Source organism: Anticarsia gemmatalis, chromosome 24, assembly GCF_050436995.1.
Source record: "Anticarsia gemmatalis isolate Benzon Research Colony breed Stoneville strain chromosome 24, ilAntGemm2 primary, whole genome shotgun sequence".
In the NCBI taxonomy this organism is placed as follows: Eukaryota; Metazoa; Arthropoda; class Insecta; order Lepidoptera; family Erebidae; genus Anticarsia; species Anticarsia gemmatalis.
The window spans coordinates 6,238,679-6,255,037 of record NC_134768.1 but is presented as its reverse complement, the minus strand read 5'-3'; the positions used below and the strand labels follow the sequence as shown (position 1 = coordinate 6,255,037).

Below are 16,359 nucleotides of genomic sequence, written 5' to 3'. Positions count from 1 at the left end.
ATTATGAGTTAAAGACGTACGCACTTTTTTGGCTTAGTTCCAGTTTCATTTTAGTTCTTAAGATTATTCTGCGTGGTCTATAGCGTCATGGTTCATGCTTTTTGGAAGGTTTCATTCACAATAAATAAGAACCACAATCATTTTTGTTTTACAGGGAAGCTAAACATCCCTTAAATATAAAGGTACTAGCTGACCCGGCAGACTTCGTACTGCCTCATCGATCTTAATAAATAAATCTTTTGTATAAAATGATTTTAAAACAAACAAATCGAATCTGTATTTAATTAAAATGCATTTATCGAATAAAGCATGAAGTTGTATTATTATTTTCGATACATCATGTTGCTTACTTAGAAAACAGAGTTTTCCTGAAATACTGGCTATTTATAAGGTTTACGCGGGAACACGCGTCGTATAATTGTCCATGCGCGAAACAGGGAAACTCCAAGTTGATTCCACAAACTTCTAATGACTGTCCTTGCGATTTATTTATGGTCATCGCAAAAGCCAGACGTACTGGAAATTGTAAGCGTTTAAATCGAATGGTAAGTCCGTTGGAATCATCGGTATCCGCGGGATCAAGACATCCTCTCCTTTGTATTTTCCTTTTATGATTGTCGCCTCAATGACGTTATTCATCAGTCTTTTCACAGCCAGTCTTGTTCCATTGCATAGTCGAGGTTGATTAATGTTACGCAGCATGATGACAACTGATCCTACTTTTAACTGCAAATTGTGAGGTGGTAATCCAGGCAATTCCAGTGAATTTAAGAACTCAGTGGGATAGTTGATTACGTCATCCTGGTTCATTACGATGTCGACTGATTTGAAGGAAACCAACTGTCCCGGAAGAAAATTTTGAATGGTCGCATTAAGATCCTCGACATATTTTTCACCCAGCCAATTATGGTTATTGAACTTTTGCGCTATATCTGGGAAAACTCGCTGAATAAGCTCCACTTTTGAGTCCGTGATGTGACACAAATCTGTAGGTAATTTGATGAATCCGGTCGAGGTGTCCACTGCAACTTTATTATTTCCAATGTCTGACAACTGCTTCGCAAACACATTTGCAGTTTCATCTTGTTGCAAAAATACTCGCATGTTAGTTGTTAAGTGGAGTGTCTTTACGTACTGCCGCAAATTTGATGATTTTAGGCATACATTTAGTTCATCAACAACAGTTGATCGGGGAATAACTGGAAGAGTCTGACGAAAATCACCTGACAACAGAATCATGGCCCCACCGAAAATAATTTGGTTGTCACGAAGATCTTTCAACGTTCTGTCCAGTGCCTCTAGTGACCTCTTATGGGCCATTGTGCATTCATCCCAAACAATCAATTTGCATACCTGTAGGATCTTGGCCATTGCGCTATTTTTGGCGATATTGCAAATTGGTGTTTCGGTTATTTGCATGTTTAGTGGTAATTTCAAGGCAGAATGTGCAGTTCGCCCGCCTTCTAGCAGAGTTGCAGCTATTCCAGTCGAAGCCAACGTTAGAGCAACATCATTTCGCGATCTGATCCTCGCCAAAAGCAATGAAATTAAAACCGTTTTTCCGGTTCCTCCAGAAAATAAACTCCAGCATCAAGAAAATAAATTCCACCAGATCCACTGCTCACAGCTTCTATCAAAGTGTCGGACGCAATTCTTTGTTGTTGATTTAATTGTGGAACATTTGTACGAATTGTTTCGGCCAATGCAATGCTTCAATGTCGTACTGATGTTCCCTTGCAACTCGTGGTTTAATGCATCGTGCATATGACGATTGGGTGCTGTCATTCCCAAACACGACAATACTTTATTTGCCATCAATAAACACATATCTTCTATCATGATCAATGTGTCATTGTAAATTTCTTCATTCATTTGTATTGTAGGATTCAAAATTTGACGGCGCACACGATGCAAGACATCCTCAGACATGTTATCTCTATACTTAACCCACAAATCTTTTGGATTCGAGGGGAAACATGTCGATATGATAATCGCAAACAATGTACGAATATGATGCGGCGACGAAGATATTACGGAATCCTTGAGCGTATCATCCTAGTGCGAATCGTTCTCAAGTAAATGTAATAGTTGACATGCCTCACGGTAAGTCGCACACAGCTGTCCATCAACTGTTCTCAGTTGTTTAAACGATGTCGGACCACGAACATTCACCAACAACAACCGCAAATAATAACATTCATCGTTATTTGGATGTACTGTGTAGATGCGACCCAGAGCATCTGAAGCAAATACATTTGGATGTCCTTCAACTGGTGTTCCTTGTTTTCGACGCTGAAACGATTTTGATGATGCGTTCCATGTGTAATAGCGTGGCATGTCAGCAAAGTGCGAGCAAAATCATCAGTTGGACAGACTGTGAAGAAACTTGTTAATGTTGTCGGCGGTGGAGGTGCCGCTCTGCCTGCCGCGTTAGATTCATTAAAATAAACTCGTTGACCATTTTCTGCCAAATGGACTACTGTTGTGTGTCTTTCATGGATCGCAAATGAAAAGATACGCCAAATTGCTTCATTGCTATTTACATAGCGACCCATCTGGTACTGTGATATTTCATCATTTGCATTGGTTACACCGAAGACAGCCATATCACTACCTTTACTAACATATTTACATATGTACTTTATCGACTTCAATTTTAAGTTCTCGCGCACGTAGCCACAGAGATAGATATAATATCGTAATAATACTTTTTTCCGTGCTCTGAAATGCGACAGGATGGATTGACATATTAGTTGGTTGTCAAATCTAATGTCAAATATTATGATTGCGTTCAGAAATTTATAATTTAATTTATGACAAAACTTAAGATTTATCTTTCGATTTCTATATGGTCTTATTAAAAAATAATCGGACAGATTAACAACTGAAGTTAGCTAAAACTGAGTTTCTCAAAGCCGACCACTATTTATGTACTATGTATTTTGAGACTATGCAATTTTGTCGCGTTCACTTTCACTTTTGTTGAGTTTCAGAACGCGATATTATATTCTCCAACACGCACGCGAATTTGAACTTTATGCAGCAGTAATAAATTACAAATTGACTCTCCATTTTATTTATAAAACGTTTGTATGGGAAAAATTATACAAATTTGATATCATTTTTTTATTATTTTTATTTATTATTTGTGGGATAAAAAGTATCCTATGTCCATCTCCTGGCTCTAAGCTTCCTCCTTACCAATTTTCAGCCAAATCTGTTCTGCCGTTCTTGAGTTATAAGTGGTGTAACTAACACGACTTTCTTTTATATATATAGATAACGGTATAAAGTTTCAATTAATGACGGATGCAATTACGTTTTTAAAAATATAATACCTATGTATGTATTTCGGAAAGACATCAAGGCAATCTCCTGTATTTTTTAAAATACTGATCGCCACGGTCGCACTTTGGCCAGCCTTTATAGAAATTATAGATGGACTTAATTTATCATGGCTTTACTTCAGCCATGATGGCTTAATCTTGAAATCTTACTTAAATAACATGTTATTCAAGCAAGATTTCATGTGCAATCTGTTTTTCAAGTCTAAATCTTCCGCTTCCACTGGGACCGTATCGAAGCTCCAAAATCCGGCTTCATCTGACGTCATCACAAACTGGTTAGCGAACGATGGCCTCGCAAACGTCCGGGTAACCGTCTTGCCCGGATATTGGAGAGCGCCCTCTATCGAACGTGGCGTTAACTAAAATTATTCTCCTGATGAGACTTCAAATTTTAATAAGATGGTCCAAATAGAAAAATGAAAATGTATGAAGATTAAATTAAAATTGTTACGCTTAGTAGAAAATTTAATTAAGGTTTAGTTTTAGAGTAATTTTGTTAGCTAAGAAATAATTAGATTTTGTCATCTTTTAATTTAGAGCAAACTTAAAGGCAACATTCATTTTAGGTTTTATATTCTAGATCTAGTCGGACGTATTTTAAAATTCCCCATACAAAATTATTATTAACAATCTTAGAACAAGATATTATGTGTAGCAGTTTTTATAAGATAAATAAATAAAGATTGTTTTTCATATTTTCAGGCACAAAATATAGTTTTATACAATTTAAAATAGCATTTTCAGTTCAAGACACTAGTCATTTAAAACAAGTCTTATAATAACACTTTAAATGGATTCTATAATTACCAAAACGAAATAATTTCTGCATACTTTACAGATCATATCAAATTCTTAACAAAACATTAATAACAGATATTTGCATATCTCACGCATTTCAGATGTTTTACATAATATAATTACTCTGTAAATGTATGTGACATGCCATTCCCAAAATACTTTACAAACATACAAACAAATGCAACACCAAAGCCATTACCGTTTTGTAAATAACTTCAGAGGCTCAAAGGAAGTATCTCCTGAAACGCGACAGCCATTTTAAATTATATTATAGAAATGAGATATATTTGCTCGTTATGTGAATATATTATAGAAAGAGAAAATTAATTGGTTTTTCTTTTATCTGTTTTAAGAGTATTTTGTTAATTATTTTAATAAAATTGATGTTGCTAAAAGATATTGTAATTAGTAACTCAATTATTTCAGAAACTTTGTTCTTATTACTAATTACATAGTAATCTTTTAGGTTTCTTAGGTATTTCTTGTCTGTATTCGATACCCCTACCATCGTTTCACTTAGAAAGAAAAATATGTATTTTTTAACAATTTAATGTAATGTTCAAAAGATCTAGTATAACGTGTTATATTATAATAACAAAACAAAAGTTATTACCATAAAACGTGTAAAATGTTAATTACTAATTTTGTGATTAATTGTTTATATTCGTAAATAAATACAACCTCGGTTCCGTAATATTCATCAAAACCTTACAATTCTGTTCTCGTAATTATCTTCATTGGTTTACAGAAACGCCTACGAGATTGTTGTATATTCCTGTATAATTAATAATAAACTCAGTAAGATAAGTATGATATCTCTCTTGATTACGCAGTAATGATTGCTAAACATTCGACGTCCAAAACAAATATTTATATTTCTACGAATCATTTTGAACAAGTAAGAAAGTAAAAAAAACAGTATCTGAAGGCACGGAAGTAAAGATTTTAGGGACTATTTTAAACTACTATCGACAATCGCCTAACTATCGACAGTATGAAAAAATTATCGGGGCCTCTAGCGGTTATTGTGGGAACTAATTATTCATCAACGCACTTGCAAATGTCAAACTCGATACTTAAAAATTCTGCCTGTAGAGAATCGCACTGCAGATAAGAGAGTAGAAAAACGAGAACACGTGAGTATAGGTCGGTAGTGTAGTAATTTTATTACGTTTTTACATAATAAATGTACTGAGCATGTTTGTGTAATATTGTATGAGACACGTCCAGGCTAGCTGCGTGAAAGACGAAGAAAATTCAAGTAGTAGGTACCTACCTACGATTGTGATACAAATACACGTACCCTTAGTCGAAGATTTATAGTGCTATGTTATTCTATGCGATCTTACTGATCATTGTTCTTTTTTCGAATTGTGGTTATTTATTAGTAAAATCAAAGATAGCGTTTGAAACAGATTAGTAACTGTTATCGCAATTGTCGAGAATTAGCATCGAAATTAAGCCGCCGTTTGAAGTACGACGATGCTTGTCTGCTCTGACCTAAGCTGTCACTCATCTGCAGAATATCCTATCCAAATATTGTAAAGCGATAAGTAGACGGCTAGCTTACTCGCCTAAGATTTACGGGTGTTAATACCTTTTAATCATCGGAATTAAAAATAGCAGTGATAGCCGAGTGGTATAAGTTGACACCTCCCACGCCAGTGGTCGCAGGTTCGAACCCGAGGAAACACACCAATGACTTTTCGAAGTGATGTGTGTATTAGAAATAATTATCACATGCTCCAACGGTGAAGGAAAACATCGTGAGGAAACCTTGCATGCCTAAAAATTTTTTTAAGAACATTTATTGAGGGCACGCAAAGTCCCCAACCTGCACTTGGCCAGCGTGGTGGACTCAAGGCCTAACCCCTCCCTCATTACGGGAGGAGACCCTTGCCCAGCAGTGGGACATTAATGGGTTAAATTTATTTATTTTAATGAAAAATAAGTACCGTCGATATAAACTGCCATCATTTAAAAATAATGTTTTAAGCAATAGCGGCAAATAATAGCAATATACTTACAATACAATACTTCGCGTTGCTAGGACACTCTTCAAGTCGGGAAGCGCTCCTGTTATTGCACGGCGTGATAGAGCCGACTCCGTCGCTGTACTGGCCACACTTCCAGCATTTGATAGCCGTGGCGGCTGCGGCCAGGCTCAGCAAGAAGTATACAGTCACTAGTCGGGATGTGCTCGTCATGTTCTGAAACAAGGTGGAAGACTTTTAGATTATATTTTGAATGCTATTGTAGTGAGAGTGTTAGTGATTGTGACTCCTGATAACGAGGCCTAATATAAGGTCCGATACTGATATAAAAGGAAACGGCAACGCAGTCCGAATTTTTATCTGCTTTTGACTGTTGAATACGAGGCCAAGGGTACAATTCCGGTCCGGTGCTGTCAGAATTTTTTAATTTATTTTAAAATGCCCTCAGTTATAGCAGTCCGGCGTTTAGACTTGTCACAAGTTTGTGACTAAGCTTATAATCATAATATTTAGCGACGATTGTCGTCGGATCTAATACAAGAATATTACAAAGTTTAAAGCTTACACATACTAACACACGGTTTAACACTCAAGGTTATTTCAAAACTTCAAAATCCGTTAAAACAGTTCTTGAAAATGTGTGAAGTCGTCCAAGTAGCGATTGGCAAGCACGATCATAGCCTTACACGTTCATTAAAGAAGATCTGAGCGCGCCAATAGAACGTTAATACCATGATAATGTCAGCCATAGAGTTTTATCTGACTTGTAATAGTTTGTTAATGGACGTACATTCAAGAACTGAAACTAACTAGCGAACTATGCGGGTATCACGTTATAATTAAAACTTTAGACTTCGACACCTAAGGTTTTGCTCCTATGAACTTTGAAAGAAATAAAAAATAGGTATTTATAGGAAACAAATAATTTTATATGTATTGATAGAATATATCTAGCTCGTTTTTGTTCCACTGAGCACTTGTTTTCTCCTGCTATAAGAAGAGCTTGCCTATCGCGTTGGACCATATGGTCCAACGTGAAAGGCAAGTTCAGTTTGAGGACTTAATATTAAAAAAAAAAACAAAAGGCCTGTCTACGATGTTATGAATGTTTTGGCGGATTTAAAAATCTATTCAGCATATTATTTGCTTTTCTATCGCTACAAAGTATTATTAACAAAATATATTATAATCATACGAAAATTATTCATTATTCTTTTACACACAAATAAATAGCCTTTGATCATGATTGAAATGCTCTATCCCACAAAGGAATAAAATTGTACACAAACTAGAGCATCAACCTAAAAAACCGATTCCCGATAATCCAAATAATTTAGTATATTCAGTACCTATAAAATAGTGAACATAAAATGTCTGCCGAATAACTCATACTTATTATATCTAAGATTTGTTTTATCCAGACAATGGTCTATTATTTTTGCAGACGACGTTATTTCTGGAAGCCAAAATAATATTCATTGTTAATGAGCACTTGTTATTTCTTCTTATTCAATTACTAAGAGGAATATATCTAATTAGGGTACTTCCACCCACTGCTGGGGACAGACGTTTCCTTTTTTTGCTTTTTTCCACCTGCGATAATTTCGGCCATAGGTATTTATATTATAAATGCGAAAGTGTATTTGTCTGAAACGTTTTTACGTAAAGATAAATTGTATTATACTTTGCGGCGTATATAAAAATATTCGGTTAAATAGCTATACTGATTTTGATGGACATTACTAGAGATATAGTTGACGACCCAGTGTAATAAAATAACAAGAAGATTAACCAAGAAGAATTTTTTTTTTTTACTCAAAGTATACATGTGCGTTTTGCACTTTCATTTATGTTATTTAGTAAGTTAAATATAATTCGTTTTGTCGGGTCCTGTTTGTTGTTGACCATCGTAGGACCATAAACTCATTGTTAGTATATACAAAAACACAAGCTTCCTAGGGTACCGAGTTCCGTACCTTTACGTACACATACTCATACTAACTATTTCAGTAGTCTCACTAACCCCCGGTTTCTGAGTACATTTTCTATTCACTGGCGTTATTTTATACTAGCTGACCCGCGCAACTTCGCTTGCGTCATATAAGAGACAATGAGTCAAAATTTTCCTCGTTCTTGTAACATTTTTTACTGCTACTCTGCTCCTATTGGTCGTTGCGTGATGATATATAGCCTATAGCCTTCCCCGATACATGGGCTATCTAACACTGAAAGATTTTTTTTAAATCGGACCAGTAGTTCCTGAGATTAGCGCGTTCAAACAAAGAAACAAACAAACAAACTCTTCAGCTTTAAAATATTAGTATAGATGAGTGTAAACACTATTGAATAGGTAAACTACTGACTGAACTACAGAAACTCAGTTCCCTGCAGACTTATTTCTACCAACATCATTACATACTCCAGGAGATCTTAACACCATATTAGCGTATACTCCTCAAGAAATTATTTTACGTCCTCCGCACTTGAAAGCCGTAAAGCCGTCAGTGTCATGAGCACAATGACAGCTAATATGTAGAGTAAAGTACCCGCGAAATATCTTGACATCATATTTGAGAGGAAATAATTTTCTTATAAAATTATGAAGTTCAAGGTACTGTCACTGCTTGAAAATTTGCTCTTATTTAATTTTTGGCTTATAACGTATGTCGAAAAAAAAATTAATAGTCTAAACGGTTACGATGTTTTGCTTTTTTTATTCTGGTTTGATATGCTTCTTAATTAGACAATTATAAGAGGCAATTTAGTTTGAAATGAACAACATTTGGTTTTAAAATTTATTTTAAATTGACAAAATACTACAAACTTCAAACGACATTAAAAATAAATTACGATACAAAAATCTTATATTTTAGTTTTAACCATGTATGTAACACGATTTTACACAATATATCGTATAATACATTTAAATTAATGAGCGTGTAACATTACCAATATATTAAACAAAAAAGACAGAGAAAAATCACACGTTTTCATCTAGTCTAGCATTACAGCGTAGGTTTTGACAAATTACACTTGTAACTGTATTAAATTTGAGACATCATTATACACGGTGACATTACAAAGAAAAATCGACAGCCATTTATCAAGATCTATGTACATATAAGGCGTGCTATATACTGAAATCAAGTTACTTTTATGGATTAGGAGAGTCTGCCCGTGACCACGACAGGTGAAGCATGGTCCAAGCGTTGGGTATACAAATAAGGTATCGTAGCCTTTAATTTAATTTTCAATAGCGCTTAAGACCGTTGCATTTTGATATACCTTAAACTTAAGGATCGATGAAGCATAAGTAAAACTACCTAGTGTAAACATAAGACAGATATGATCCAAGGCAAGAACGGTTGGGTAGCTCCATTAAAAATTACGCAGTTCTTTCTATAATGAGTATTTGAGGATTTTATGAAACTTGGTTTGGAATGTGTATCATATTGCATAATATTTGAGGGCGTAATATCAAAGTACTCAGTTATAAGGCAACCAGAACATACTCAACAAACCACTACACACTCTACAAAAGATAATAATGTAAAGAATGACCAAGTCAAAATGAGTATAAGTTTAACCGTTTCAAACTAAATTGCTTCGTAACGCAAGGCTCTCGATTTAAAAGTTCGTCCAAAAAACACTAAAAAAGTATTTTAATTGAGTCGCTTGCTGCGAGAAAATTCGCTTTAATGCATATTTATTGGGCTTGTTGCAAACTTCGAGTTTCGTAAATAGTCGCCTTGTGACGCAGGAATAATATAATTAAAAATTTAATAAGTAAGTTAATATATTAAAAGGAAGGAGAAGCAGTTTTTATTATAAATTACGTAAAATTTTAACCATTGCTGTCCCACTTCTGGTTAAGGGTTTGTTCCCGGAACGAGCGCATCGAAGCATCAGCTCACGCTAATCAAGTGTGGGTTGAGGTACGAGAAACCACTTTTTTAAGGTTGTCTATGACTCCTGTTAAAAAGTGGTAGTTTTTTGTAAATATTTAAGAATTGAAGCTTTCAGTCGTGAGTCAACCTTGACCATTTGTAAATAAGGAACATATTAAAATTTGTTGACAAAATAAATCGCCGTAATAATAAACGTTGTGTAACCATACCTTAAGAAAGGGTTTCTTACATGGGCCATAAATAAAAACTACAAGTTCCCTGCCTTTGTTATTGCCGAATTCCGATAAAAAACAAACCTCAATTTCTGGTGAACTAAACATACCATTATTTTATTACAAGTCCCGCTAATAAATGATTTATTACGGAGAAATAATAAATGCCATCAAAAACATTCTGTTAAAACCTCAAGTCTCGCCGTAAAAAGTTGTAAGATCTATATAATACCAAGTCGATTAATCTATTTAGTCTCTACTTAAAGGACCTTCTGTCTTAAGTTATTACGTATGTTATTATCATGCCAATTTAAAAAAAAATACCTCTAAAACAAATAGACCGACCTGGCCATCGCATGATTTGATTATTATTAGTATGTATCACACTACACAGCATGGCGAGAATTTAATGCTCCTGAAATGTTAATGGCGAATTTGTATTTTCTTGCGATGACCAAGTCGATCTATTTGTTTTAGAGGTATTTTTTTTTAAATTGGCATGATAATAACATACGTAATAACTTAAGACAGAAGGTCCTTTAAGTAGAGACTAAATAGATTAATCGACTTGGTATTATATAGATCTTACAACTTTTTACGGCGAGACTTGAGGTTTTAACAGAATGTTTTTGATGGCATCTCACTTCTTTTTGTAGAGCGAACATAGGTCCAATTTGTATGGAAAGACGTTTTTTTTTCATAAATCAACATATTTTCTTATGGGAATGTTGTTCAGTTTCATGGGCCAAACACCCTTACCCACCCTATACCCCCTCCCGTTATGCCTCATATAGTAGTTACCTATTTACACCTATTTATTTTATTTTCTACAGAAATAATAATTCATTAACTGCAAATGTAACCTTGTAATCTTATACATTTATATGAGATTACAAAGTTATTGTTGCAGTTGGTGTATTTAGAAAACTGGACCGAAATTAGAAAATATTAAATTTTTCCCATGATTAAGACACTAAACCCTATTTGTATTCTAAATTTTAAGCTTCTAAGTCTGCTAGAAGTACCTTAGACTTTTGATGATCGGTGAGTCAGTGAGTCAGTGAATCAGTGAGTGACAAAATTCAAAATTTTAACAAGTTGTCATTCTTAAACTACTGGTTCAAATTGGCTGAAATTTTAAATATACCGTGTTTATACAATGACTGATTAGTTGCTGAAAATCCAGGCTTCTTGTTTTATCCACAACGAAATTACAGGGGTGTCAAAAATAGCCCGAATTGCTTCGAGAAAAGGATGTTATGTTACGGCCGTGCCGCTTTTTTTTGCTCGACTTGCGGGGGCACTTCCGTGCCCCCAGATCATAGAGATGGGGAAAGAGTAACTTTTAGATATCGACAACATGTAATGTAATGTAACATTTATACGATACTAATATAATGAAGCTGAAGAACTGTATTGTTTGACGCTTGAATCTCTGGAACTAATGAACAGATTCTGATGCATTGCTTTTTTTTAGAGTACGAGTTTGATAGCTATTAACAAGGCAAGCACGCTGTGACTAATAGGATCATAGTAATTGCCAAAAACGCTGCTGAAACTGCGGGGTAAAGAGATGTATACTAATATACGACAATGCTCAATTTTGTTTGTTTAAACGCATCAACTCTGGAACTACTTGTCAGATTTCGAAAATTATTTTTATGAATGAAAGCCGCATTTATAAAAAAGGCTATAAACTATCTAAAATCATACTATTGCCTATATAAGCAAAGTAATCACCACAATTGCGAATGAAAGACCACAGCTAATAATAAATATAGAGTTTCCTATCCATAACTCACGGATCGGAAACCGGCAGACTGACACTATCGTAGTGACGAATTTGCGGCAAAATCCTAGTGCGGACATCCGTGCGTCACGAATAGATATTACACTAACATATCAGATTTGTCACGTGAATTTTTGCGCAGTATATTAGCTTTCGACACTCTATGTAGCGATCGCGTGTCTTTTTGTATTGAGCGATAGTGATACGAAGCTTGTGGTTTAAAATACAAGTTTGGTTTATGTGGTTATTGTAGAGCATAGAGTTGATAAATACTCAATTGTTCTAATTCCAAGACGAAATTGAATAAAAATAAATATAATATAATTTCAACGACCGTACGATTCAAAGAAGATTTCGGACTAAACTTTCGTTTTTGGATTATATACAATGAAAATACTAACCATTGATGTTCTAAATCGACAAATGGCGGCTCAAAGTAAAAAACGAAATGATAACTATTTATAATCTGCACTGCCACTGACTATCATAGCCAAAAAATCCTACTCTCAACACCGAATCCAAACGTCTCGCACAAAAAATTGCTAAAAAAATATATAACAGCTAATTTCCCTTTGAACTTCACTATTCTTTTGTAAGACAGGTAATACAGAGAAGAAATCCGAAAGGCGAAACAAATAACACAGCAGGTTTCAACGAACATTTGTTCTGTGGAGATCATTGTCCCAGCTGGCATTGTTAGTGGGTGCTCCACAACACTCCAAGTCTCCCGACCCGCCGTAATAATTAAAAATACCCGTAAAATGTTGAGGTTTCCACTGAAATAATGTTTGTCATTTTCTGGTGACTGGTTGTACAATTTGTTGGTTTAAAAGGTAGTTGATGTCAAAGGAAAAGTAAATTGACACTATTCTAAGTTTGTTTCGGCTTGCGACTACGTCACCATACACCGTAACGTCAAAAAAATCATGCTTGATCGCATTAAGCCCCGTAAAATAAACGTAATTAATAAATTTTATAATACTTTTAAAGGTTGAGTAAACCATGCCTGAAGTCTACGGAAGCTACTTGCCTTTGCAAAGCAGGGGGATACCGTCAGAAGCTCAATATAAAAAGGCCCGAAAAATCGCGAGAATCAAAAATGCGTTAATATTTAATGTTTAAGTATCGTAAAATTTCTTAAAACTAATTTTAAGCCTGCTTTATGTGCTTTCTTTTAGAATGACTTTAAATTACTTTACTGAGATTCAAATTCAAAACACTTAAATTAAAACATTCAAAAATTTAAGTCAACATTTAAAACTGTTTCAAAATTAGACATTTTACATCTTTTGAATTCATTTTTGGAAACATCAGAGAGAAAATGATATCTATTCTCACTATTTTCGAAAGGCGAACTTTCAAGTCTAAAGGAGGCGAGAATGTCAATAGAATCGTGATAACATTTGTAATTGAATGACATCTGAATCAGATATCAAAATCGTTTTAGATACGAAATCTAATTAAAATGGCGCCTGAAGTTTTCAGTAGAGTATCAATTTAAAATGACTTTGGAATAAAGGCTTTAATTTAAAATTAATTCAGTTTTGATCGCGTTTATGCAAATTACTTCTCTCTCGCTAGTAGAAGTATGAAGATAGCTGTCAAATCAAATCATATATTCATTTATATAGTGTCACTTAATCTATCAAATAAGTTACCCGTAAGCCGTGAAAAGTTATAGTAAGTTAAATTATAGCTAGTAGAAATCCTTGCCCACTTTTAGAATTATTAGTTTTCCTTGTAGTAAATTGAACCACAAAATTAATTTATATGCAACTGTAGGTACATTACAGAGAATTTCTCAATAAAAACAGACAAACCAATAGCTATGTAAGTTGTTATATTAATATTTAAATATTTTGTATTAATAGGTAGTTATTTAAATTTTACTTCAATATCGGTTTTGTAATTTCGTGTAAAACATACCACATTTGATTTACCTATTTACGCACACACAGCGTGCAATGAAAAACAAACAAACAATTTATTTATCAAACAACATTAATTAAATGGATATCAAGAAAAACAGTTTTCATCCAGTATACATTAAGTTAATTGATTGCTAGTGCAAAAACAAGTTATTTTAATAATGAATTATTTATTGCTAGTTTCAATCTGTGTAGTGATGAAATTGCGAAAATGTTTTTGCTACACAAGTAGAAAAAGGCTGTATAACTAAGATTTATTTTGAAAGAATGTTGGCAAACTCAAAACATTGACTTCGTGATTTAATTCGTGTTTTATAAGTGTCATCTTAACGGTCAAATGGTTAAATCTTAGATTGAAGTTGCTCGGCCTTTAAAAAACACCTTCATAAATATTGTTTATCACAAAAGGCATATTTGGAAAGCTAAATATGTATATTGTATACCAAAATATTTTTTTTGTGGGATACGTGGCATATAAACTGTCGTCAAACAAATCGAATATAACTTTTGAGATAACAGCAACACTATCAATAAAAATCAAATGGAACCAAATTTATATAGTCGCTCAAACTTCTGTGAAACAAACTACTTTAAAATCTTCACTATTTATCATTTAAAAGCTGGTTATATTACTACACGTGAAAATGTATAATTTTGAAATTCAAAGTCCATAACTTGGGTTTTACCCAGAAACCGAGACTTAGCAAACGTTCTGAAAACTAGGAGAAATATTATCCTAATAAAATTTTGATGACCAGAATAAATTATAAATTGGTAGGAACGTTAAATTGTTAAGACTACTGAATGATAAATTTAAATTAATTGTTTCCAATTAAGATTGATAGACGAATAAAATTAAGAGAATTACAATTCGTTCAAATGTAGATACAATAGACACTACCTAATCTAAAATGGTTTTTAAGAGACAAATCTGCTTACAAAACAAAGTTTGATTGATGAATTTGAAGGGACAGGATGATATAAATCTTCCTTAAGATATTGGGAAGAAATAATGATACCGAAATAGAAAATAATGATCAAGATAAACAAAGCAGAAACTGGTCAACTTTCCTGTTTTGTGTTTCGTCCTACGATGCGTGACGTCATTAGTATTACGTAATTATACGACTGAACTATTCGAATGTCAGCGCAAACGGCCAGCTTAAGGTTTTACGACACTTATAGGTTTTTAACTGCTCAACTTTTGACCGCAGGGTGCGTTGCCAAAAAGGTAATAAACTATTATGAACAGAATGAAAAGGTATCGTATTTACTTTTGTTGAATCGTCGCTTATTAATATTATCTACTTATTTCATTTTATGATAAGTGGTTAACCTAGTGTCAAAACCGTTCAAGCCGGCCGAAAGCCTTTGACATGGCCTAACGATTGTTATCTTAATGGATAACAATCTGGACCAAAATTTGACGTGCATTCCGAGGCACAGAGATGCTTAGCTCCAATCTTCCTGTTCGGCAACCATATATAGAATGTCCACGCTTAGGTCGCTTAACCCACTATTTGTTTACCGACCGGTGAGCTTAACTAGGTATTCGTAAAACTAGTAAAATTATTTGTCCTGGGGGCGGGTTTACCTTTAGTATCAAATAATGTTGCGAAACAAAAAGACAAGTCAGCTAATAATTGACAAGCAATATCAATAACAGACCCTTGGTCACCAACGTCAAACATTTGATCCAACACCCGTATTAATAACTGTCCATTGATAAATTTCGGCGACAAAGCTCTCTGGCAGCTGCTCAATACTGAAAGCAATCACTTTGCGAGCCGTTGCCTGGCTTAAAAAACGGATCACGATCCCAAAGTATATTCAACTTAACCCCTGAGGCAGAAGGTCGAAATTTGGATGGTCTCCAAACTGGCATCAGGCCAAAATCGAGTAATGAAAGCGATAGGTGGTGTGCAAAATTTTAATGCGTTGTCGAAACTTCATGAGGACCCTTTTGTGGTATACGATAATAATTGTATCCAAACTATTTTATGTGAGGGTTGAAGAACTTAAATAAGTAAAACAAGAATTTATTCCAGAACAGCACATTTTGCTGGAAATACTGTTTCTAGAATTTATTACAGCACAGAGTATACTATCAAGTTTACATCACTCAGATTTCTAAAAACTTAATAATCGCATCAAAAAGTCTCAATTTCTTACAAACATTGCCTTAAGTTATGGCTCAGTGGCGAAGGCTCCATACAACTCGATTCCTACCGGCTTCCCTTTTTGGACAGACTTAATATTAGTGTTAAATTAATTGTTTACTATTGCCAAATAAAACACAATTAATTAATAATCATCAATATTTAAACCGAAATCTTTAACTAGAATCATTAATCTAAACGAAACAGTACGAAAACGCCTACCC

The 16,359-nt window shown here is 34.2% G+C and overlaps 1 protein-coding gene across 1 annotated transcript in view; it reads right to left on the bottom strand.

The window, feature by feature from the left end:
• The window catches only part of LOC142983669 (uncharacterized), a 119,639-nt gene that overhangs the window by 59,485 nt on the left and 43,795 nt on the right, over positions 1–16,359 (bottom strand). The window contains exon 2 of the mRNA XM_076130655.1: positions 6,173–6,355. Coding sequence (XP_075986770.1) covers positions 6,173–6,352 — 180 coding nt within the window. The 5' untranslated portion in view covers positions 6,353–6,355. The remainder of the gene's footprint in view (positions 1–6,172; positions 6,356–16,359) is intronic.